Raw genomic sequence first — 26,166 nt, 5'->3', positions numbered from 1 at the left:
TGAGCTAGGCCAGGTGACCTCTGACTGCTACCCCTGCAGGCCCAAGGTCGATCAGAGCCCCTGCAGAGGAGGCACTGTTACCATCTCCTGGCTTCCGGATGGTCCAGAGGGGGCTCTCTCAGAGATAAGTGAGCCAGACCTCCAAGAATCTGTAGGATGGGTGGGCATATTTGGGTGTTCTCTTTTTCAGATGAGAAGTATTCATGGTGGCCTGAGGCTTGAGGCTTAACCACTATGAGCCTCAGTTTCCTTTTTCAGAAAACGGGAATAAACCAATGCTTCAGTCCTGGGAATGTGGTGAAGAGTGAAGGAGAAGTGTGAGCTGCACTGGGCCTGGCACAGATGAGTGTGGTGCTTTTATCATTCCCAGCTGTGTGGGCCATACCAGCCACGCCAGGTGTACATGTGGCCTCAGCTCACCAGATTCTCCCACCCTCTGCCGCTCCCCAGGGTGGAGGGGAGTGAAGGAGTGCCATATCCCAGCACAGGCTTGAATCATTGTATGCTTGACAGGCTCCAAGGCCTCCCTAAGTTAGGTCTTCTCTCTGTGTACCATGACATTCCTCCAGAAAGACAAAAGTGCAAAGAACATCTTCTAATTTAAAACATGTTTAATGACCAGGCTCAGTGGCTCACACTTGTAATCTCAGCACTTGGGGAGTCTGAGGGGGATGAATCACCTGCGGTCAGGAGTTCAAGATCAACCTCGTCAACATGTGAACCATGCCTCTACTAAAACTTTTTAAAAAATTAGCCGGGCATGGTGGCGGGCACCTGTAATCCCGGCTACTCGGGAGGCTGAGGCAGGAGAATCCTTGAACCCAGAAGGCGGGGGTTGCAGTGAGCCGAGATCGTGCCACTGAACTCCAGCCTTGGTGAAAGAGTGAGACTCTGTCTCAAAAAAAAAAAAAAAAAAAAAGTATGTTTTGCAGGCACTCAGGAAGACTGGTATTTAACGTAATCAGTAGCAAATACTTTTACAAAGTGATGAAGTCTTTGTGTCACAAATAACTCCCTTCCCCAAATTACTCTGTGTGGTTAGTTCTGATTTCACTGTACTTTGGGTTCAAGCTATGAATCTGGGAGAAAGACATACGTGTCATTTCTCATAATATTCATCAAATGAAGAACTTTGGAAGGATATGCCGGAATCTAAAATTCACTTGAGGCCATGTGGCAGATCTCCCACCAGGGGTTTCCAGATGTTTCCTGAAAAAGACGAGAAGAGAAACAGAGGTCTCTGCATCTTGTCTCAGATCTGAGTGAGGCCAGTTTTGGAACTTGTGGCCTGTTAGGAAAGAAATTAGGTCTGGAGGGCCATGGACCGAGGCCTGCCTCTCCTCAGCTGCCCCTCGACTGCCTCTCTGCCCTAAATGGGTAGCTGAAGGGGGAAGAGAAAGAAGAGATAGAAAAAGAAAGAGAGAGAGAGAGAGAGAGAGAGAGAGAGAAGGCAGGAGCAGCAGGAGGGTGTGGGTGCTTGGGAGCAGCTCACACCTGCTTCTTGATTAGGGAGTGTATTGAAAACCACCCTGTTCAGAAAGCTCATGCCTTGGCCTCACTCCCCTTGTCTTGGCTGACAGGGCAGCTACACACTCAAATGCCCCTAACTGCAGGTTTGAGGACCGTCCTAGGGCAGGATGACACATGGGGACAGGCAGAGCAAAAGTCAGGCAACAGAGCCAGGCCAGCTGTGGAAGTGACCCCTCAGAAATGCTGGCCAGGCGGCCCTGCTGCAGGTTGTGTAAAATGCTCATCATGGTGCCTCAATAGTCAGCAGAAAGCTTGGGGTGTTATGTTTCCTCTACGACTTCATCCCTCCCCCAAAATAATTATGCCAACAACCCTAATAGCTGTCGTGTCTGGGGCATCTAAGCGGGTCAGACACTACATACCTTATTTCACTTACCCTTCATTGAAACCCCGTGAGGCAGGGGTTTACTTCCCTCATTTTATAGGGAGGTACTGGATCTCAGGAGGGGTGTGGACAACTGCCAGGGTCTTGCCCTGATTGTAGGTGCAGGGCTGGGTGTTAGCCTCAGGTCCATGTGACTCAGGTCAGGAGCTCAGAGCCCCTGCGCTGCCACACAGCCCTCAGTGTGTTGCACTGTTGCCATGGGCAAGCTCTCCAGGGTCTAGCAAGGATGGTGAAGTCCGGTCAGAGGGCAGATGCCAGGCCTCACGGCCCAGCTGTTGCAATAGCAACATAATTTAGCAACAAATAGCAACAAATAGCAATTTCCATTTCCTGAACTGGAAATTGGGTTGCTGCTGTTGTTTTTTAAAAAATCCCCTGCGTCTTAAACTAAGCTAGGTAAGCCGCATAAACTAGCTTTCAATATGTTGGATCTCCGGTAGATCCCAGCTGGTCTTCAGTTTGTATCTGCCACTCACCACCCTGAGTCAAATACTTAAGGTCTTTGTGCCTCAAGTTTCTCATTGATAAATTCCCTGCAGGCTGTTGTAAAACAGAATGAGATGATGCTTACCCAGCACCTGGCCTGAGACTCAGTAACCAACCTTTCTAAGAACTGGAGGAACAGGCAATAGCTTTAGGCTTTCCTTTCTGTCCTGGGATGTTCTTCCTGGCAAAACAATAGCACTGAGGCTGCTCTCCTGGTGGGTTCCATCAAAGCATTAACACTGAACAGCAACGAAAAAGGGCGTGGAGCTCTTCCTTCTGGACCAAATGCACTCTCAAGTTTATTGCAAGAACCTGAGAGCTCATTATCTGCCTTGGCTGTGGAATAGGCCCATGCCAGTGCTTATGTCTTTCTCTTCTATCCGCTGAAAGTCAAAACAAAAGTTTCTCCTCTTGAGATAGGAGGTGGGCTTCGGCTCTGGAGGTGGGGCTTGGACACCAGACTAGATTGAGGACTAACTAAAATAGAGCTGGGGTGAAAGCAGCTTTGAATCAAACATGTACACCAGCGAGACACATCAATTTACTGTAGCCATGGCAACACCTGGGCATTACCACCCCTTTCCACGGTAATGACCCAACAACTCAGAAGTGCCTACCCCTCCTCTAGAAATTTCTGCATAAACTGTCCCTAAATCTGCGTGCAGTTAAAAGTGGGTAAAGTTGCCTTGCACGTGTAATCCCAGCACTTTGGGAGGCTGAGACAGGTGGATCACCTGAGGTCAGGAGTCCGAGACCAGCCTGCCCAACATGGTGAAACCCCATCTCCACTAAAAATACAAAAATTAGCTGAGCGTGGTGGTGCCTGTAATCCCAGCTGCTTGGGAGGCTGAGGCAGGAGAATCACTTGAACCCGAAAGGCAGAGGTTGCAGTGAGCCAAGACATTGCACTCCAGCCTGGGCAATACAGCAAGACTCCATCTCAAAAAAAAAAAAAAAAAAAAAAGTGGGTATAAATACAACTGCAAAACTGCCCTGAGCCGCCACTCCCTGCCTAGGATAGCCCTCTTCCGCAGGAGCAGTCATGGAGTTTAACACTGCCTCTTCAATAAAGCTTTCTTCTATCTCTGGCTTGCCCTTGAAGTTTTGCCCCGGCAAAGCCAGGAACTCAGCAGGCTAAGCTCCACTTTTGGGCTTGCCTGCCCTGTATCACTGACTTCCTTCTGAACCCTCCTCACACGAAGAAAGTGCCTTTTCCCCACTCCCTTAGCCCTTTCCAAGGTCTGGGCTGGGTTGCATTCAGCCATTGTGGTCATCACCTTGACAGTGGCACAGCTTGCTTGGGGAACTCACTGATGGCTGATAAGGGGAAGGCGTGGGTTGTGACATGTCCTATGAGGTGCTATCATGAACATGTAATATGAAATCAGCTGCAGGCTGATGCCATGTGTATAGTGCCCTCCCATGTGAGGGTGGGAGGCCTCCTGGGCAGGATCCTTATTCTCCTGGGGCACAGGAACAAGGCCAGGTCAGGCACAGGAACAGGCAGAAGGCCAGGTCCCACGGCTGCTCTGGAAGGCTGACCTCCATACACACTCCATTGACCCTCCCTCACCATCTGGTCCCACTGTAACTTCTGCCGGCGGGCTTCAGCCCCACCCCACTTGCAAATGCTCTTAGGGAGGTCACTATACTCTCCAAATGACCAAATCCAGTGTTTACAACTCTGCCCTTGCCTGATTTGCTCTTTCTGCAACATCTGGCGTCATGGACCCTTCTGCATTCTGGAAACCATTTCTTCTAGGGAACCTGTGTGACAGTTTTTTCCCATACTCTCTCCTACTCCTCTGGATGCTTTCCTTGGTCTCCTTCACCGAGTTTTCTTCCTCCTCTGGCACAGAATAACCTCCGGGGTTCCTTTCTGTCTCCCTTCCTGCTCTGCCACTCTTGGGACATATTCATTCCCAAACCTGGCTTCTGTTATCACCTCCCAGGTCTCTGTTTCTGGCCTAGACCACTCTGTTGAGACCTTGTATCCAAATGCCTATTAACCAGCTAGCTCCTTATAGGCCTTTGGGGCTCAACACGAACTCAGTATCAGCAATCCTCAAGCTGCTCCTCCCCCAGCATTTTCTCCTGTGGTGAACTATGCTACCATCCATCTGGTCACTCAAGCTAGGAATTTCCCTCCCTGTTTGCCTTATGTACAACTGATCACCATGTCTCATCTAATCCACCTCCCAGGCATTTCTGGACTCCTCCTCTTCATTCCCATAGCCATTGCCTCAGTTTAGTCAGTGTCATTTCCCCGGGTTGCTGCCATAGCCTCCCATGCTGTATTCCTATGCCCCATATTCATTCTTTATCAGAGAAGTCTTTCTTTTCTTTTGTCAACCCAGCTGGAGTGCAGTGGTGTGATCTCGGCTCACTGCAACCTTTGCCTCCCAGGTTCAAGCAATTTTCTGCCTCAGCCTCCTGAGTAGCTGGGATTACAGGCACCCACCACCACACCCAGCTAATTTTTGTATTTTTAGTAGAGACGGGGTTTCATCATCTTGGCCAGGCTGGTCTTGAACTCCTGACCTCGTGATGTACCTGCAACAGCCTCCCAAAGTGCTGGGATTACAGGCGTGAGCCACTGTGCTCTGCACCGGGCTACCAGGGAATTTTTCCTTTTTTTTTTTTTTTTGAGACGGAGTTTCACTCATGTTACCCAGGCTGGAGTGCAATGGCGCGATCTCGGCTCACCGCAACCTCCACCTCCTGGGTTCAGGCAATTCTCCTGCCTCAGCCTCCTGAGTAGCTGGGATTACAGGCACGCACCACCATGCCCAGCTAATTTTTTGTATTTTTAGTAGAGACGGGGTTTCACCATGTTGACCAGGATGGTCTCGATCTCTTGACCTCGTGATCCACCCGCCTCGGCCTCCCAAAGTGCTGGGATTACAGGCTTGAGCCACCGTGCCCGGCCCAGGGAAGTTTTTCTAGAGCACACATCTAGTAGTGCTTATCTACTCAAAGCTTCCACTGGGAGTCCATCACCTTCAGAAGACCACCTCAATTCTTGGGTCTTCCTGTTTGCTTGTCCGTTCACTTGTCTTACAGGTAATGAACCACAGGTACCCTCCATCAGCCCAACCTGCAGGCCACAGCAGGCCTCAATGATTTTCCCTACAGTTTCCCTTCTCCTAATTTCAACTGCTCCTTTAGATGGGAATCAAGTGTCACCTCCCCAGAAACATTTGCCCTGACCCCCATGCCCTGCCATCTTTATCAGAATTGGGACCCTCCCCTTTGCATTATAGGCAAAGCTCTTTCAGAGCAATTATTATACTACATACAGAGAGAGTTGATTTATACCAGCTCGTGATCCAGGGATCAAGGGCTGGTATTGCATCCTTCTATCTCCAGCACCTATCACTGTGCCTGTCACATAACAAATGTTGCAGGTAAAAGTAAAGAATGGCCAGGTGCAGTGGCTCCCACCTATAATCCTAGCACTTTGGGAGGCCAAGGCAGGAGGATCGTTGGAGCCCAGGAGTTTGAGACCAGCCTGGGCAATATAGCGAGATCTCACCTCTGTAAAACATTAAAAAAATCAGTGGAGAATGGCAGTACCTGTAGTCCCAGCTACTCTGGAGGTTGAGGTGGGAGGATCACTTGAGCCCAAAAGGCATAGTTGCAGTGAGCTGAGATTGCACCACTGCACTTCAGCCTGGGTGACAGAGCAAGACCTTACCTCAAAAAAAAAAAAAAAAAATTATGGAGAGAAGGGATGCTGAAAAGTTAATGCAGACAGAGCTACTTAACAGAAACTGTCATTCAGGGTCAGACCAATGACTAAACAGTCTAATGTTCCAGTCCTGACAACAGTTCCAATGAAGTTTTGGTGAGAGGGGATAGAATCACAACATTTACAGCAGGAAGTGTTTAACATCCTCATTTTATATAGCCTAGAGAGGTGAAATAGATTTCCTTGATCACATAACTCGTTAAGACAGAACGAGGCCAGGCACGGCAACTCACGCCTGTAATCCCAGCACTTTGGGAGTCCAAGGCAGGAGGATCACCTAAGGTCAGGAGTTCAAGACCAGTCTGGCCAACATGATGACACCTTGCCTCTACCAAAAATACGAAAATTAGCCAAGCACGGTGGCAGGTGCCTGTAATTCCAGCTACTCGGGAGGCTGAAGCAGGAAAATTGCTTGAACCCAGAAGATGGAAGCTGCAGTGAGCTGAGATGCCACCACTGCACTCCAGCCACCTGGGTGACAGAGCAAGACTCTGTCTCAAAAAAAAAAAAAAAAAAAAAAGACAGAACTAGAAGAGCCTGGGAACCTGGCTACCATCGGCATTGTGCTGCCCCGATGGAAAAGGTAGGCGTGTTCTCTAAAAGCTCCTAAGTCCCTTAGAAACACATTATGGTCCTATGCAAGGTGGTTCAGGCTGCTATAACAAAATGCTTTAGGTAGTTTATGAACAGCAGAAGCTTATTGCTTACTGTTCTGGAGGCTGGAAAGTCCAAGATCAAGGCGCCAGCAGATTCAGTGTCTGATGAGGGCCTGTTTCTCATACATGGCGTCATCTATGTGTCCTTTCATGGTAGTAGGGCAAACGCATGGCAAACAAGCTCCCTGGGGCCTTTTTTATTAATATAAGGGCACTAATCACTCCCCAACGGCTTCACCTCTTAATACCATGACCTTGGTGGTTAGGTTTCAACATACGAATTTAGGGAGGACACAAACATTCAGACTATAGCAGGCCTCACAGTCCATAATTAGTTTTAACATTTGTCTTATCACATTTAGGTGATGAATATCCTTAGAAATAGCAAATGTCCTGAATTAACAAATAACAGGAAAAAATCATAGAAAATTATGAATGGCTCTCTTTGTCTAAAAGTTTATCCTTGTATTGAACACCCTAATTTGTACCCTTGGGTGTAAATTTAAAAGTGTTCCCTTTTAAAATGTGGTGGAGCTCTTAACCAAACACTGTTTGGTTTCAAAGACAACTTTCTTCTCATCATATTCTTCCATAGCTGCCTGCCATTAAGCTGAGCTGTCTCTTAGTCTGCATCTTGTCCTATTTATCTCAAGTGGTACGTGGCTATTAAGGACAGTCTGCCTAACCCCACATTCGTTCTTCTAGAACATGGTTATTTGTTGAGCATGTAGTATGTCATGCATCTTTTTTAAAAACCTCAGTTCTTAGCTTCTGATTGTTATAAAGAAATAATCTCTCCTTTTTCCTTTCTAGAAATATTTATTATCACTCTAAAGAATTTACATAATCCCTGACTTCAACCTGCTCCAAGTAATTGTGGAGATAAGACTTATATACAAATGTCTTGTGTAATTTTAAATCCTCACACATGCAAATCTTGGGGTTTCCTGTAGGGACAGGCTTCTGCAGGTGGAGTAGTGCATCCTTGCTGGCACCAGCTCCTAGTTTATTATGCAGTGATGTACAGCCCTCTAGTGGGTTTTTAATGCAACATAAAAAAAAAAAAAAAAAGAAGTGGAGGGCAATGAAGTATGGCTTCATTCATTCATCCATTCATTTGATGTACAAATGCGAAGAGCCGGCTTTGTTCCAGGCACATTTTAGGTGCTGGGAATACAGCAGTAAATCAAACAAACAACAACAAAATCAGATGCATTAGTTACTGGAGACTAAGAAGATGGAGAAGAGAACAAATTTGGGATAAAGATCAGGAACTGGATTTTTGCCATGTTAAGTTTGGGATACTCAATCTTCCAAGTAGCTTCTTTTAAAAATTAATTACATGCTGAACGCAGTGGCTCACACCTGTAAATCCCAGCATTTTGGGAAGTGGAGGCGGGTAGATCACTTGAGGTCAGGAGTTCAAGATCAGCCTGGCCAACATGGTGAAACCATGTCTCTACTAAAAATACAAAAATTAGCCAGGTGTGGTGGCACACATCTGTAGTCCCAGCTACTCGGGAGGCTGAGGCAGGAGAATCTCTTGAACCTGGGAGGTGGAGGTTGCAGTGAACCAAGATTGAGCCACTGTACTCTAGTCTGGGTGACACAGCGAGACTCCATCTCAAAAAAACAAAAAAAAATTAAAATTAAAATTAAAATTAATCAGGCCAGGCATGGTGCTCATGCCTGAAATCTCAGCATTTTGGGAGGCTGAGGGGCTTGAGCCTGGGAGTTCAAGATCAGCCTGGGCAACTTAGTGAGACCTTGTCTCTACAAAATAAAAAAAAAAAATTGGCTGGGCATGGTGGTATGCACCAGTGGTCACAACTATTCGGGAGGCTGAGGTGGGAGGACTGCTTTGAACCCAGGAGGCTGAGACTGCAGTGAGCTGTGATCGGGCCACTGCACTCCAGCCTGGGCTACAGAGTGATACCCTGTCTCAAAAAATAACAATAATAGTAATCAGTGTGTCCATGGCCACATATAGAGTGCCTGTGGGAGAAAACACAAGTGCAAATACGCTCTTATTTGAGATTTCACCAAATTTAAATGAAAACTGGCAACGTGAGCACAGTTAGCAAGAAAAGTGTGCAGACAGTGAATTAGACCATGGGTGTGGGGAGACTGATGACAGAGAAGATCAAGGGTTGGTCCCACTCTTATGGAGCTGCTCATCTTTGCCCTCTGTTTAAATGTAATCATCTCAGTTCTTCGTTTGTTTTCTTCTTAACTCTTACCACCATTTGTCACAGTTGAGCTTCTCTATGTACTTAGGTTACGTCCATCTCTTCCACCTACAGGACTATATGTCTGTCCTATTCACTGTGGTGTTCTCAGCATCTGGAACCTGGCTGTTCCTCAATTTATACTTGTTGGAGGATGAATTTTCTATTTAATAAGGCAGATAACATGAGAAGCTAGTAATATAGTCTAGTATAATACTAAATGAGTAAAAACACAGTTGATTACTCTTAAGAGTAATTAGAAGATCATAGTGGGTTAAAGTCAATCAGGAAAAATTTCAGGGAAGAAACTGGGAATGAGCTGAGATTTGAAGAATGGATGGAATATGAAGGAAAAAGGAAAGAAGTTACGGGGGAAGGAATGTTCCCTGTAACCTGTCCCTGTTTGACTCCCACATGCTCCTCAGCCCCCAGTGTCTCTCTCTTTTTTTTTTTTTTTTAAGATGGAATCTCTTAATGCAGTGGTGCGATCTCAGCTCACTGAAACCTCTGCCTCCTGGGTTTTAAGCAATTCTCCTGCTTCACCCTCCTGAGTATCTTGGATTACAGGTGCCCGCCACAACCCCCAGCAAATTTTTGTATTTTTAGTAGAGATGGGGTTTCACCATATTGGTCAGGATGGTCTTGAACTCCTAACCTCAAGTGATCCGTCTGCCTCAGCCTCCAAAAGTGCTGGGATTACAGGCGTGAGCCACCGTGCCCAGCCCAGTGTCTCTATATATTCTGGTGTCTAGTGGTCTCTGCTGGACTGCCCATTCATGATGTGGGCTAACTCTGGCCAACGATTAGGATTTGTCATGTGATTCCTATGCTACTCTGTTTGTTTGTTTGTTTTTGTTTTGAGACAGAGTCTTGCTCTGTTGCACAGGCTGGAGTGCAGCGGTGCGATCTCAGCTGGATGCAACCTCAACCTCCCGAGTTTAAGTGATTCTCCTGCCTCAGCCTCCCGAGTACCTGAGACTACAGATGTACTAGCATGTCCAGCTAATTTTTGTACTTTTAGTAGAGATGGGGTTTCACCATATTGGCCACACTGGCCTTGAACTACTGACCTCAGGTGATCTGCCTGCCTTGGCCTCCCAAAGTACTGGGATTACAGGCATGAGACACCATGCCTGGCCTCCTATGTTACTCTTTATCATTGTCTTTGTGGCTCTGCTGCCTTTTTTAAAATGAAAACCCAGCATGTCAATGCCTATCATTATACCAGGCCCATAGCAAATGCTCAATAAATACTTGTTGAATGAGCATGTGTGCCTAGGAGCCACATTCCGTACTTCTGGGATGGCTCCCTCCCAGATATTTACTCTCTGCCTAGAGCTGGGGCATTTGAAAATTGAGTACTTGAGGCCCCAGTCAAAATCCTTGCATAATTATTAATAAGGGCTTTCTCAGATTTTTATTTAACAAAGCTTTATTGCATCCCTTCTCTCTTACAGGACTTATGCTAGCTATAAGCAGTTTGGAGTTCAGCTACTGTGAGACCCATGTAAACAAATAATAAGTCTGACTTATGTATAAAGTGGTCTATGAACGCCGCAGAGGATTGACTGTTCAAGTATCCCAGAGAGGCTTCTCAGATTAGAGGAGAGAAAGTTGGAATTGATTCTTGAAGGACATGTTGCGTCCTCTGGACAGACATGTCTGGAGTGGATAAGGGAGTGAGTTAGACAGTATTCTAGACAAATGCAATAACAGGTGCAAAGATGGTGGTGGTACTGGTGAGGAACTGAGAAAGTGAGCATTTAAAGCAAAAGCAGAAGTGGCCAGAGAGAAGGTGCAGGAATGGATTTGGGGCAGGATTACCAAAGGGCTCTGTCTTACACAGTTTTGTGTTGCTGTAACAGGATACCACAATTTATAAATAACAGTTTATTTGGCTTATGGTTCTGGAAGTTAGGAAGTCTAGGATCAAGAAGTAGCATCTGACAGCGGCCTTTTTTCTGGGTCATAACATAGCAGAAGGCATTACATGGTAGGAGAAACAGCAAGGGAAAGCCAAACTCATTTTTATGAGCAATACCAGCCTTTTCTCAACCCACTCCTGTTTACATTAATCCATTCATGAGGGCATAGCCCTCATAACCTAGTCAATTTAAAGCTCTCACCTCTTAACACTGTTGCATTAAGGATAAAGCTTTCAACATGTGAACTTTTGGGGGACACATTCAAACCACAGCAAACTCTATGTATACCAATCTGTAAGAGGCACAAAAATAAAAAATGATGCTAATTAACTCAGCCACTTGCAGTGCCTTACATAACTTTTGAAACCTAAATTGGTCCTATTCCCTTGAGGTAAGAAAGACAGTGCCCTTGAATGTTAATTTAAAAATTCTCCTGGCTGGCAATTCCAATTATCTTGTTATATTCAGTGCATGTAATAAGTCCCTTATTTTTAACATAAAGAGCTTTTTAATTCTTATTAATAGAAAATCAGGTTTCTTTCAATCCTATGCTGAACAGGTATTTAAAGAAAACTGGCAATTTACACATTGCCAAATTATTAGCTTTCTGGTAATGTACATATTCCCCCCATAAGCCCTAGATGGAGGCCTCTAGGTGCTCCCTCCCTGGTTAACATGGGGCTGTTCATTTGGCTAGGTAAGCTGAGAACGCTGGTTTGTTTGGGTGCCTAAAAGAGAGTCTGTGTTCAATGAAGTATTGTCAACAGGGTTAATTATGTGTTTGGCACACATAAACGGGACAAGACGTGTAAAGTGCTTGGTCGGAGACAGAATGCATTTCTTTTTTTTTTGGAGACTGGGTCCTTGCTTTGTGGCCCAGGCTGGAGTGCAGTGGCACAATCTCGGCTCACTGCAACCTCCGCCTCCCGGGTTCAAGCAATTCCTCATGCCTCAGCCTCCCAAGTAGCCGGGATTACAGGCATACACCACCATGTTGGTTTTTCTTTTTTTTGAGGGGGGGCATTTTTAGTAGAGACGGGGTTTCGCCATGTTGGCCAGGATGGTCTTGAACTCCTGCCCTCATGCAATCCGCCCGCCTCAGCCTCCCAAAGTGCTAGGATTACAGGCGTGAGCCACAGTGCCCGGCCTAATTTTCGTATTTTTAGTATAGCCGAGGTTTGCCATGTTGGCCAGGCTGGTCTGGAACTCCTGGGCACAAGCAATCCACCCGCCTAGGCTTCCCACCGTGCGTGAGCCACCGCGCCCGGCTGGGAGACTGTATTTCTAATTTGTATTCAGCTCTCAGCATGTCCTCAACGTGACCCCACCTCAGGTTCAGGGTGCTGGAACCTGAGCAAGAAGGGCGTTGTGCCGGGGAGAGTAGGTAGTGTGAGGAGTCAGAGTGCAAAGGTCAGAAGGCAGTTGGTTGAAGCGGTGTGCAAAGGAGTCTGAGGGGAGGTCGTTAGATCTTGCTTACCTTGGCGATCTCCACCAGAGGGCCAGAGGTGCCGAGAGGCTGCAGCTACCACTTCCTCTCTCCCGCCTTCCCTTTGGTTTAGCTCCTCCCCTTTCGCCCTAGAGGTTAAAGGCCGACGCCGACGCGGTTGCCTAGCGACACTTTTCCCAAGATGCCTAGGATAGTGTTGTGTTCTTCTTAGCCAATGAGAGAGGCGAAGCGGGCTTAATACCTGCCAATAGCCTGCGAGGCCATGGCCCGCGACGGTTAAACGAGGCCAAAGGTAGGAGCGGCGGGTTAGTGCTGCTCTGGGGCTTCTCCGTCCGGGTCGTTGCCTGGAGCTCCGCACTTGGGGACGCAACTGCGTGAGGCAGCGCGACTCTGGCGACTGGCCTGGCCATGCCGTCCCGTGTTGAGGACTATGAAGTGCTGTACACGATTGGCACAGGCTCCTATGGCCGCTGCCAGAAGATCCGGAGGAAGAGTGATGGCAAAGTGAGCGTGGGCCCTTCCCTGTGCCCGCCTGTGCTTAGGTTTCATCGCCCTGGGGCGACCACCCTGTGCCGCCGAAGGGAACCGAGAGGGCTGGGGAAGTGGGTTCCCGGAAGACTCAGCTGTCTTCCCTGGGTCTGCATCTGACAGCCTGTCCTGGGTCGCTTAAAGGATGGGAGACTGCGTCTTTTGATATACATATATATATTTCCATCTTTTCCCATTTGTCTCCCAATTTCTCTGTTTCTCCTGCTTTGGCTTGCTGAGGGCCTTCCATTGGTGACACGTAGCTAACTCCTGAGGTGTTTTTAGAGCTCTAAGAGTGGCCTCTGAGACACAAGAAAGGGGCAGGGCCACCAGAACCCGAAGCTTTGTATCTGCAGTCAGATTCACTCAAAATGCCCATTATTCGGATTATTGGATTCATATTTCCCAATGTATGTAGGTAGACCTTTTACGGAAAGTAACATTGGACAGAAAACTTCCTGGCTGCTGATGGAGGAATCTTTACCAAGGTGTCTCGTCCTGGGTGGAATGGGGCAGGGACTTTGACCACCTCTAACCCCATTTTGACTCAAGTACCTTTTTGCCAACTTCCCACTAACAAACTGAGGATAGGGGTTGGGGAAGGCCTCATGTGCCTCATTCTCCTCTTATTTCTCCACAGCATTATTTATTGCTTAAAAATTGGAGGAAGATTATGGAAGCACACGCAGATCTCCTTAAGTTTATTGAGCTTAATTAGATAATGACCTTAATTGTAGGATATAGTTAAAAGGGAGGTCATTTTATAAATCTTGGAACTTTCATTCTTTGTTTTCCAGCATAAGGAGTTCATTCATACCTTGGAAATTCTTTTTTCAGATATTAGTTTGGAAAGAACTTGACTATGGCTCCATGACAGAAGCTGAGAAACAGATGCTTGTTTCTGAAGTGAATTTGCTTCGTGAACTGAAACATCCAAACATCGTTCGTTACTATGATCGGATTATTGACCGGACCAACACAACACTGTACATTGTAATGGAATATTGTGAAGGAGGGGATCTGGCTAGTGTAATTACAAAGGGAACCAAGGAAAGGTAAATGCAATCTTTTAAAAATGTAAGCTGAAAATGGGTCTAGTTTCATTTCTTTTAAACATCTTCTTTTAGGATCAGTAATATGGAAGAGTGGACTTGTATTTGTTTGGTAGGTCCATAGTACTTTAGAAAATTCCCAGGGAATCAACACCCGTATTTTATATCAAAATAACAATTTATAGGCTGAATATGGTGGCTCACACCTGTAATCCCAACACTTTGGGAGGCCGATGCAGGAGGATTATTTGAACCCAGGATTTCAAGACCAGCCTGGGCAACATAGTGGGACCCTGTTTCTACAAAAATTAGCTGGATATGGTGACACATGCCTGTAGTCCCAGCTACTTGGGAGGCTGAGGCAAGAGGATTGCTTGAGCCTGGGAGGTCGAGGCTGCAGTGAGCCATGAACATGCCACTGTACTCCAGCCTGGGTGACAGAGAAAGACCTTGTCTCAAAAAAATGTCAATCAATAATTTATTTCTCTATATGTACACTAGATAATTTACATCATCCTATCTTTGCAGTGATTTTTTTAGAAGTTATGTGCTGTATGACTGCTTTGCTTTCAGGCAATACTTAGATGAAGAGTTTGTTCTACGAGTGATGACTCAGTTGACTCTGGCCCTGAAAGAATGCCACCGACGAAGTGATGGTGGTCATACTGTATTGCATCGGGATCTGAAACCAGCGAATGTTTTCCTGGATGGCAAGCAAAACGTCAAGCTTGGAGACTTTGGGCTAGCTAGAATATTAAATCATGACACGAGTTTTGCAAAAACATTTGTTGGCACACCTTATTATATGTCTCCTGTAAGTATATCAGAATTTAGATACTTTTCAAACATCTTTTATTTATTTATTTTTTATTTTTTGGAGATGGAGTTTCGCTCTGTTGCTCAGGCTGGAGTGCAGTGGTGCGATCTCAGCTCACTGCACCCTCCATCTCCCGGATTGAAATGATTTGACTCTCCTGCCTCAGCCTCCTGAGTAGAGTAGCTAGGACTGCAGGTGCATGCCACTATGCCCAGCTAATTTTTGTATTTTTAGTGGAGACGTGGTTTCACCATGTTGGCCAGGCTGGTCTCGAACTCCTGACCTCAAGTGATCCGCCCACCTCAGCCTCCCAAAGTGCTGGGATTACAGGCATGGGCCACCGCACCTGGCCAAAACATCTTTTAATGTTAAGCATTGTGAAGCAGGGAAATTGAGTTTTCTGTTTGTTTAGCAATATCTAGAAGCCAAGAATTAATAATACTGTTATATTTTTCCACATGGACTACCAGACCAATAAAGTCTCTATCAGTTTTTGTTTGCTGTATGAGTTATATGCATTAATGTAAATATGATGAAGACAAATTCCTAGTCTAAGGTTTACACTGTTTGTCATCTCTCACTACGTTCAATTTTTTGAGCATCCATGCAAATTAAAGCATATTCAGTTTAAGCTTTATGGAATGACTACCATGCATTAAACTCAAGGATTACAAAAATAAAATGGATTTTGTCCCTGCCCTCAAGAGCTGTTTCCCAGTGTGTAGGTCCTGGTGATCTGCATCAAACTGACTTGGAGTGTTTGTTTAAAATGCAGAGTTCTGGGTCCCAAACCCAAACCCAGATCCATCCAGTGAATTTTGATCTCTGGGTAGGTTCTTGAACTCTGATTTTTGTTTTTGTTTTAATATTATACTTTTGATTTTGGACTTTGCGTTTTAACAGACTCTGTAAATGATTCTTGTGCATGCAGATTCAGAGCTCAGAGAGCTTGCTCACTTCAGATAACATGTTTTTACAATGTTAACTTTCTGTACATGTTATTTTTTGTTGTCTTTTCCTGAAATATCTTGCTGAGTCCACTCACTCATTACCTATATTGCTGGATATTTTGTTTCCAAAATATTTCACCATTTGTATGAATTATTCTTTCTTCCTTTTTGGCTATTTCCTTGGAGTGTAGCTCATAAAATTAAATTGCTGGGGTAAAAGGTATAAACAGTTTATGGCTGTTGTTAGATATTGCCTGATGGCTTTTAAATGTTTAAGTCAATTGGGATAGCACTAACATGTTACTATATGACATCTGAACAGATAAAGATGAAGAAACATTAGCATTTTAGTAGTTCACCTTTCTAAGATTTTCCAAATCTTTAGAAATTATGTTAACAGATCTGACCATAGTATAAAACTTTGTAAATTAATGATTTTGGTTTTGACTAAGATTAGAATGGCCAGAACAGTACCATTTTCTCACTGTATCATATTACAGATAGAACACTTTTAACATAAAAGACAATTATCCATAAGTGGTTCTTGGAAAATTTGAAACCTATTCTTTTGTTGCTTTTCCCTCCTGCCCTTGTAATTAGAGTGGTTCAGCTTCCCTAAGGCCCTGATTGTCAAAAGGTGGCATCAGATTCACCAGTTGGACTAGAAAACACTAATCAACCTCCTAGAGATTTGGGTGGTGCTTGCTTCTGTTCCCTCTATTGAGAATAAGAGCTCTGGTAGACTGTTGTTACTGTAGATGTGGAAGAAGGGCAAACAATAAAATAGGTAATGATAATATTAGTTCTATGATTTGTGCAGTGGGCTAAGAAAAATATAAATGGATAATTCAATTAGCTATATGTATATCCATTGAAATGTGTACTAGATATGTATTTTGATTATTCTTAAATTTTCTCTAGTTCTTTTAAAATGGTGTTTCTTGATTTGCCTTGAGAGTGGAAGTCTCTCATATTCACCTCTGAACTGTCAGTGCTTAGTCTATACTAAGCACTTTTATTTGTGAATGAAAAATGAGTGAATGAATTATATATGACAGAGTGTATTGGGACAAGATCAATGCCTTTTTTCCATTATGAATTTGAAGATAAAGTATAGGCTAAAAACTTTGAGGTTCTGTTTTTATCTCAGGAGTAATTTAATATGTTTCATAAGTTTCAAAACAAGATAAACTCTTAACACCTTCCACTTTCTTGCCCTTTTTTCCTGTATAGGAACAAATGAATCGCATGTCCTACAATGAGAAATCAGATATCTGGTCTTTGGGCTGTTTGCTGTATGAGTTATGTGCATTAATGTAAGTATGATGAAGACAAATTCCTAGTCTAAGGTTTGTACCATTTGTCACCTTTCACTGGGCTCTTTTTTTTTTAACATGCATGCTAAGGAAAGCATATTCAAGTCTGAAAGAATTGTACATTGGGTAAAATTAAGGTAGACGGACAGGTTAAAAGAAACTATTCATAAATTAAAACTATTACCCATGAGACTGGGTCCTGACTGTTGAAGTGTCTTGGCTGGTTAGGTGCTTCGCTGTTAGACTGACACTTAGCTCAAGGGAGAGCACATAGGTCAGGCAGGTAAGGTAAAGCCACTGTAAGGATATGGAAGAAATGATATAAGCCTGGGGTAGAGGTCTGGGGATCTGTAGAGCAGGGAAGAGCTCCAGTTATTTCCCTTTATTCTTCTTTTCCATTTTTTCCCTTTGAAACTATTCTGTAGAGCAGTGGTTCTCAACCAGGGATGAGGGAAGCAAATTTGCTTTGCATGGGGCATTTGACAATGTTTTGATACATTTTTAGTTATCACAACTGGTGAATGCCCCTGGCATCTAGAGGGTAGAGGGCAGGAAGGCTACAAAATACCCTACACTGCACAGGACAGGCCCCCACAACAAAGAATTATAGGACCTCAAATGTCAATAGTGCCAAGGTTGGGAAACTTACTTATAGAAGAAAATCCCAGAAGTAGAAACTTAAATACAAACTAGAGCTGAAAATGTGCTTTTGATTTTGTTCCTGTTGTATATTTTCATTTTTACAATTTGAAAATGTCTTCATCATCTTTTTCTTCTTTTTTTTTTTTTAATCCTAGGCCCCCATTTACAGCTTTTAACCAGAAAGAACTTGCTGGGAAAATCAGAGAAGGCAAATTCAGGAGAATTCCATACCGTTACTCTGATGAATTGAATGACATTATTACGAGGATGTTAAATTTAAAGGTAAAGCTGATAAGATGATATATTATCTGCTTCTAGCTGTCAGTTAAGTGTTGGAGCATGCATTCTCTGTTGTAGACCAGTGGGGACTGAAGAAACATTAAATATACTTTCTTAGCTAAATATACTGTGTTAACACAAGTGAAAGCATATGTAAATTTGGTAAATTGTACATCCTTGCTGGCCCACCTTCTGTGCTTTATTTCTCCTCCCACTCTGCCATACTAACAGATGGTAGCAAGGAAAGATTGCAAAAAGAATTCAAATCCTCATTCCCCTTGTCTTTGCCTACCTCATAGTGGCAGGTGGTGAGGGAAGGGGCCAGAAGTAAGACTCTGCCTCTAGCTCTAATTGAGAGATTAGAGACCAGAAGAAAGGGAGGGGTAATGGAGGGTGGAGAGAGGACAGCCAAAAAGAGTAGAGGAAAAATCAATAAAGAGATTACATGGAAAAACTCTGGCTATAGATGAGGAGAGAGATGTTCTGGGGATCAGGCTGACATAAGAGAAGAAGGAAAATGCTGTAGGATCACAGATAAGGATACAGATGAAGTGACAGGACTGAGAGTGAGAGAGAAACTATAGTGCTAAATATAGTTTTGAGATGCCAGGGCAGACCCTAGCAATGCTATCAAGCACCAGCACAAGATGTGCCAAAGTACTTCAGGGACTGAACCTTCTTAGAAAGGTGAAAAGGGGAAAGGGGAGAAAGGTAAGTTAATATCTGCATTACCTTGTGGACCCAGAACCTCATGAGTTAAAACCATCAGTAAACTTATTTTTTTAAGAGTGTAAGACCTACCCATAAAAGAGTCCTTTCTTTTGTCTTGGAAATACATATATGTCCTTCCATTGTAACTGCTGTCTTAGGATGACTATTCTGTTATGCAATCTGACTATAACACTGAGTATTTTTTTCCCCAGGATTACCATAGACCTTCTGTTGAAGAAATTCTTGAGAACCCTTTAATAGCAGATTTGGTTGCAGAAGAGCAAAGAAGAAATCTTGAGAGAAGAGGGAGACAATTAGGAGAGCCAGAAAAATTGCAGGATTCCAGCCCTGTATTGAGCGAGCTGAAATTAAAGGAAATTCAGTTACAGGAGCGAGAGCGAGCTCTCAGAACAAGAGAAGAAAGATTGGAGCGTAAGTCTGAATGGGGGTCAAAGCAAAGCGGAACTATCAAGTGGGTTATTTTGATGTGTCTGAATATCTCTTTGAGCAGAATATTTTGTACATATAGATTGTATTAGAAACTTTATGAATACTTGAGAAACCAAAATATGTATTGTAGACTTTTTTTTTTTTTTTTTTTGAGACGGAGTTTCGCTCTTGTTACCCAGGCTGGAGTGCAATGGCGCGCTCTCGGCTCACCGCAACCTCCGCCTCCTGGGTTCAGGCAATTCTCCTGCCTCAGCCTCCTGAGTAGCTGGGATTACAGGCATGCGCCACCATGCCCAGCTAATTTTTTGTATTTTTAGTAGAGACGGGGTTTCACCATGTTGACCAGGATGGTCTTGATCTCTTGACCTCGTGATCCACCCGCCTCGGCCTCCCAAAGTGCTGGGATTACAGGCATGAGCCACCGCGCCCGGCCATATTGTAGACTTTTAATAATCAGGCTTGCTGGCACTTTCATGTTGGACATCTTTCTCTGAGATCAGTTGCTACATCTATATTTTGGGCCTTAACTGTGATGGCCCTAACATGATAGCCTTATACTTTACTGTAAAGCTACTTTTTAATTTTTTGTCTCTACCATAAACATCCTAAGGTTTTCCCCCTATAAAGGAAGGCCTTAGAATTCGCTGCCTTCTATACTAAACACCATGACTTTTGTCTTCTGAAATGGCCACTCCAGCAGGATTTCAGGTCTAAAATCCTACAGTATATAGATGAGATATGTTCAGGCAATTTTATTTTTTTTAACTATATTTGAAAATGAAATAGTGTCTCACTAAATTGCCCAGGCTGGTCTTGAACTCTTAACTAAGCTCAAGTGATCCTCCCACCTCACCTCCCAGAGTGCTGGGATTACAGGTGTGAGCCACCACACCTGGTCTGTTCAGGCAATTCAATAGAGAATCTAGGTACAAGATATTTTAATTCTATAAATAATACTCTGGTGGGTATTAATGTTGACTTAATGGGTATTAACTGATTAGGTGCTAATTTAGTTTTGATGTTGAAAGTGTGACTACTCCACCAAGATGAGAGCTGCTAGCAAGCATTTAGGGTTATGCAAGGTAGCTACAGCAATGAGGCTCTTCATTTTAACATTAGGAGATGTGAGATGGGGTCAGATCTGTGACCTGTCACCCACATGACACCTGATTTCACTTCTGCAGCTTTATGCCCAATGCAGACTTTACGTAATGAAATATTGTATAGTCCTGTGAGATATGCTTACTGTATAGGTACAACCTTTGCTTACTTGGAAACTTCTGTAAAAAGTAAGAAAACTTTTTCTTATAACTTTCCCCAGTGTTTCATAATTTTTCTTTCTTTTTTTCTTTCTTCCTTTCTCTTTTTTTCTTTCTCTTTTTTTCTCTCTCTTTCTCTCTCTCTTTCTTTCTTTCCGTTCTTTCTTTCTCTTTCTTTCTTCTTTCTTTCTTTCTTTCTTTCTTTCTTTCTTTTTCTTTCTTTCTCTTTCTTCTTTCTTTCTTTCTTCTTATCTTTCTTTCTTTCTTCCTTTCTCTTTCTTCCTTTCTTTTGAGACAGACTTTTACTCTTGTTGCTCAGGCTGGAGTGCAATGGCACCATCTTGGCTCACTGCAGCCTCCGCCACCCGGGTTCAAGCAGTTCTCCTGCCTCAGCCTCCTGAGTAGCTGGGATTACAAGGGCCCACCACCATGCCCAGCTAATTTTTGTATTTTTAGTAGAGACGAGGTTTTGCCATGTTGACCAGGCTGGTCTTGAACTCCTGGCTTCAGGTGATCTGTCTGCCTCAGCCTCCCAAAGTGGTGGGATTACAGGCATGAGCTACCATACCCAGCCATAATTTTGTATAGCAACTGAAATCTGAATACTTTCTGAATTTGGGGTCACGAATAAATAGTAGCCTTTGTTATTAATACTAATCTTACAAACTACCGCCTAACTGAATTTTTTTTCCTTTTATTTGGGTGTGGTCATTTAACCAGAAGGAGATTTTGTACTGTGAGGCCAGATCATGCCCCAAAAATTAACTGTTGCCTATCTTCATTGAAGAACAGAGATGGCTTTAGTTTTTTGTTTTCCCAAATGAGTTACTCCCACAAAAGATGACTAAAGGTTGAAGCTAACTTTGTATTTGTTTAAAAAGTCCTTTGAAGAAAATCTAAAATAACATACAGCCTACTAAAACGCTCAGTTAAAAACTAGCGCAATCAGTTAGAATCCTTTCCCAAAACATTGCTTATCAGTATCAGGCATGCTAGTCTTAGTGATAAGACAGCCAAATGTAAATTGTTTTATAGTCAAGGCCACTTGTTAATTTTTTTCTTTCTTTGTCCATTCTCTTTTTAAAGAGAAGGAACAGGAGCTTTGTGTTCGTGAGAGGCTAGCAGAGGACAAACTGGCTAGAGCAGAAAATCTACTGAAGAGTTACAGCTTGCTAAAGGAAGAGAAGTTCCTGTTTCTGGCAAGTAGTCCAGGTATGAGAGGCAACTCCGTAAACAGAAACTGGTGCTTCAAATGAAGAAATGTGCACCAGTGTTGCTCCCAAAGTGTCTTAGGTAGCCTTTTTCATTTACAAAGTCTCACATTTTAAGGCGGATTTCATTGAATATATGCATTTCAGTGGAAACAAAATTCTGTTATAGCAATGATTTACTGGGTTCATAGACCTGAGGCAATGAGTCATATAATTTCATGTTTGATTTTCTTTACCAAACTACATGTTTAGCATTTGATACTTATTTTTAAAAATTAGGGGATTTATAAAACTATTGTGTTTCAGATTTCAGAGACATAAACTACATTTCAAATATAAATCAACAATTTAATACTGGCATGCTTCATCTTTCATAGAAATCATGGCTTAAAAGGCATGATAAGCCACCTGCAGGATAGGCTGTCACTTTTGGATCTTTGCTAACACCCTTTCAAGTTGAAACACATATTTGTCAAAATTGGATTGTTTAATGTCTACATACGTTCTCTGCATTTTCTTCTGATATTCAGCTTTCTCGGGGCCCTGCCTTTGTGTGGCATTGTCCCTTCACTCTGCCGCACTGAGATGTGGTTATCGTATACACCAGTGAACCATTGTCTAACATTCTTTCTCCATTTCATAGAAATCCTCAATCTAATTTAATCGACTCTATGTAAAATGCAAACTGTGAAACATCGTTTTGCTTGATTTCTTTATGACACAAAGAAAGTTGTTTGTTGGTTTCAAACAAATAAGCATCTGAATTTTCAATATAATTTAGAGTTTTTATAACTCCCTTATCCCATGTAGGACAGCATATATGAAAACTATTATTTCCATCTTTAATAAATTGAGATGTAATCTGATCAATTTAGTGAGCATTGGCAGCATTTTGTAAATGGAACAGACAAAAAAACCCTACTTAAGTTAGATTGATGATCACAATAACTTTGTAGTGAATAAGTGATGGAAAGAAATGAAACTACTGATAGACGTAAATGAAACAAGGATTATAGGAAACTTTTGGCTTCATCCTGCTCAGGTATCTTCTTTTTTTCTCAATATTGCCATCTACCATTTCAACATTATAAAATTATTTATTTAGGATTTTCATATATTTCACACTGTAACCCATAAAGACGAAATAGACTTACATAATGATTAGGGTGATAAAATGAGGAGAAAATTTTACCTGGGTAAATTTCATGCATCAAACCCATTGCAGAGAATTACTTAAGACCCTGTTGGGATGGCACTTCAGTTAAAGAGCATATTTACATTTTGCGCTGATAGTCTTTGAGCAAAGAATGAACATAACTAAGTAAGGATGATGTGTTTTACTTTATAGGATACACAGATAAGTATGGGAATCTATTTATATGTGAATCATGGCAAATAGGAGCCATAGGAATCGAATATCCACTGGGGCAAGGAGACATTTTAGAGTATTGAGTGCTGAAAGTAGGGAATACATCAGAGCTATAAGATAAGCATCACAGGCCGGGCGTGGTGGCTCATGCCTGTCATCCCAGCACTTTGGGAGGCCAAGGCAGGTGGATCACTTGAGGTCAGAGATTGAGACCATCCTGCCCAATGTGGTGAAACCCCGTCTCTACTAAAAATACAAAAATTATCTGGGTGTGGTGGCACGCACCTGTAGTCCCAGCTACTCAGGAGACTGAGGCAGGACAATTGCTTGAACCTGGAGGTGGAGGTTGCAGTGAGCCGAGATCGCACCACTGTGAATCATGCCATTGCACTCCAGCCTGGCGACAGAGCAAGACTCTGTCTCCAAAAAAAAAGATAAGCATCAAAGCAGCAGTAGGTTGCGGGTGCCATTTTGAACTGAGGACAGTTGGAAATACCCTCTCCTCATCCTTGGGCTATAAAATCCACACATGAGGAAGCCATTACAAGTATATTGAGATCATCACAGCAGGCAGCAGTGTCTTTTTTTAAAGCTGTTCTTTTTCTATTTGATGAAACATTCATTCTTTTTCTTCTATTTAATGGAAGAATTAAAAAACACTTTCTTTCTTATAAAACTATCCCATGAAGAACCAGGCGTGGTGGTGCACCTATAGTCCCAGCTACTCTGGGGGCTCAGGCAGAAAGATCACTTTAGCCCAGGCAGGCATTTGAGGCTGTAGTGCACTACAGTTGCACTGTGAATAGCCACTGCACTCCAGCCTGGACAACGTGGCAAGAACCCATCTCAAAGGAAAACAAAATAAAACTGTCCCATTAGTAAGACAATGTTGGCTTACAAATGTATAGGTATCTGTGGTAAGAAGAAGGTGGATAGATTTGAAACAATGGAGATAAGGTCTAAAGGCAATCCAGTTTGCTTTGAAGCAGAAGCGATGTATGAAGCAGGAAGTCACAGGACCCTTGGAAGGCAGTGTGCCTGTGTGCCAGCCTTTTCCATTTCTTCTGCCTGGAGCACTCTTCATCCAGATAGCCCTATAGTTTCTTACTTCAGAAATGACTGTATGAGGCTTTCTATCACTACACCCAGCACCCAGCACATCCGTCTCCCTTTTCCAGGGTTATTTTTCCTAATAGCACATATTACCATCAAATATTCCCCACCAGTCCTTGTTTATTTGTTTTTGGTTTATCTCCTCCTACTAGAATAGGGCCTTTGTTTGGTTCACATTGGCTCATCCTATAAGCTCAGTAAATATTTGAACATATTTCCTTCAACACAAAGAAAAAATAAAAAGATTCTGGCATCTATAAGCCTCCAGCCCCCAGTAATTCTGTCAGCATTTAATAGTGTTGCCACTATTAACTATATAATAATAAATATTATTATTTTTTATTTACTCTTACTTGATTTACCTTTTCCACACAGAATTTGTTTAGGTACTTCTGGAAACAAATTTCTGGCCCGTTAAGATGCTTTGAACTAAGTGTTCTTGAACATTTAACCAAAACTGTACGTGTTCTCTATTAAAAAATAAAACAAAACAAAAAAATAAATTAAAAAAAAAAACCCTCTGCTTCTATACTTTTCTGGAGGTAAGGTATTCTGCATAGGATAGCACTTATTTTCAAGGATAAATAACATTGATTTCCAAAAGTTTTATATTGCCCATAATCCTCAGTGTGTTTAACCTTAAGAGTAAAATTGATTGTTGATTGTTAAGAGAATAAAACTTAGGCTCCTTGATTTTGGGCACATTCCAATATTATTTTTCTCAGTGCTGTGGATTGAAAGGCTGATTTCTGCCAGTCCTACACCCCTAACTTCCTATCCTGAGAAAATAAAACAGGTACCTAGATTTCAAATGTGAGCCATAAGAGCAAATCCTTTTTGATAAGTAAGTATAAGGAGTTGAATTCTGTACAGGTAACTCAAAGACCTTTTTCTTTTTCTTTCTAAAGAACTTCTTAATCTTCCATCCTTAGTGATTAAGAAGAAAGTTCATTTCATTGGGGAAAGTAAAGAGAACGTCATGAAGAGTGAGAATTCTGAGAGTCAGCTCACGTCTAAGTCCAAGTGCAAGGACCTGAAGAAAAGGCTTCATGCTGCCCAGCTGCGGGCTCAAGCCCTGTCAGATATTGAAAAAAATTATCAACTAAAAAGCAGACAGATCCTGGGCATGCGCTAGCCAGGTAGAGAGACATAGAGCTGTGTACAGGATGTAATATTACCAATCTGTAAAGACTGATACTCAAATGCTGTAGTGTTATATACTTGGTTCCATGAGCCATGCCTTTTTGTGTAGTACACATGATATTTCGGAATTGCTTTTGCTGTTCTTCAGCAACTGTTGTACAAAATGTTCACATTTAATTTTTCTTTCATCTTTTAAGGACACATTATAAAAAGAATACTTTTTTGGTTGGTTGGGCTTTTAATCCTGTGTGTGATTACTAGTAGGAACATGAGATGTGACATTCTAAATCTTGGGAGAAAAAGATAATATTAGGAAAAACATATTTAGCCGGGAGTAGCACTCACTGAAAAGTTTTAAATGACTGAGTGGTATGCTTAAGATTGTCATGTCTAAAAAAGATAAACACAAAAAAGAAAAAAGAAGAAAAAAAGATTGTCATGTCTAGATTTAAATTTTAAGTCTGAGGTTTTAAATGTTTTTGAGCTTAGAAACCTAGTTGGATGCAATTTGGTCATTAATACCATGACATCTTGCTTATAAATATTCTATTGCTCTGTAGTTGAAATCTATTAGCTTTGTGAAAATTCATCACTGTGATGCCTGTATTCTTTTTTTCCTTTTTATTCTGTTTAACAGAATATGAGCTGGCTGTCATTTACCCACCTCATTCCCACTAAATAAAAGAATTCTTTAGTTTCCCTGTATTTATGTGTCTTGCATTTGTTGGTCTCTTAGTTGACGGAAGTTGTGTTTATGATTTGTAGGCCTTCACTGTAGGGTAGGGAAGGAAATGTGGATCTGATGCTCAGGAGAGTGGTATTCCAGTCCTAAACAGTATGGCGCTTTACCTCCCTTCTCATTAATCCATGTAAGCCAGTGGTTCTTAACAGGGGATTTTGCTCCACAAGGGACGTTTG

At 42.8% G+C, this 26,166-nt stretch overlaps 1 protein-coding gene and 1 long non-coding RNA gene across 3 annotated transcripts; one reads left to right on the top strand and one right to left on the bottom strand.

Annotated features, from left to right (window-relative positions):
* Positions 1–863: 863 nt before the first annotated feature.
* On the bottom strand, positions 864–12,505 carry LOC116558889. Its single transcript, XR_004272220.1, has 4 exons — positions 12,439–12,505; positions 7,283–7,285; positions 4,999–5,002; positions 864–2,175 (listed from the first exon to the last, which is right to left on the bottom strand). It is a non-coding gene; the product is annotated as an uncharacterized LOC116558889 (long non-coding RNA).
* A 145-nt stretch (positions 12,506–12,650) lies between these two features.
* On the top strand, positions 12,651–25,953 carry NEK2 (NIMA related kinase 2). 2 transcript variants are annotated; one of them, XM_032289158.1, is made up of 8 exons: positions 12,651–12,912; positions 13,774–13,991; positions 14,562–14,802; positions 16,989–17,071; positions 17,869–17,995; positions 18,916–19,135; positions 21,499–21,624; positions 25,038–25,953. In XM_032289158.1, the coding sequence occupies exons 1-8, from the start codon at positions 12,817–12,819 to the stop codon at positions 25,238–25,240; spliced, it is 1,314 nt and encodes a 437-aa protein (XP_032145049.1). In that variant the 5' UTR covers positions 12,651–12,816; the 3' UTR covers positions 25,241–25,953. The 2 variants fall into 2 exon arrangements, with proteins under 2 accessions (XP_032145049.1, XP_032145048.1); XM_032289157.1 differs by having other exon boundaries at positions 25,014–25,953.
* Positions 25,954–26,166: the final 213 nt, after the last annotated feature.

The sequence above is a fragment of the Sapajus apella genome, unplaced genomic scaffold (genome assembly GCF_009761245.1).
Source record: "Sapajus apella isolate SASKATOON/1434 unplaced genomic scaffold, GSC_monkey_1.0 scaffold22, whole genome shotgun sequence".
In the NCBI taxonomy this organism is placed as follows: Eukaryota; Metazoa; Chordata; class Mammalia; order Primates; family Cebidae; genus Sapajus; species Sapajus apella.
This window is presented reverse-complemented; position numbering and strand designations above follow the sequence as displayed.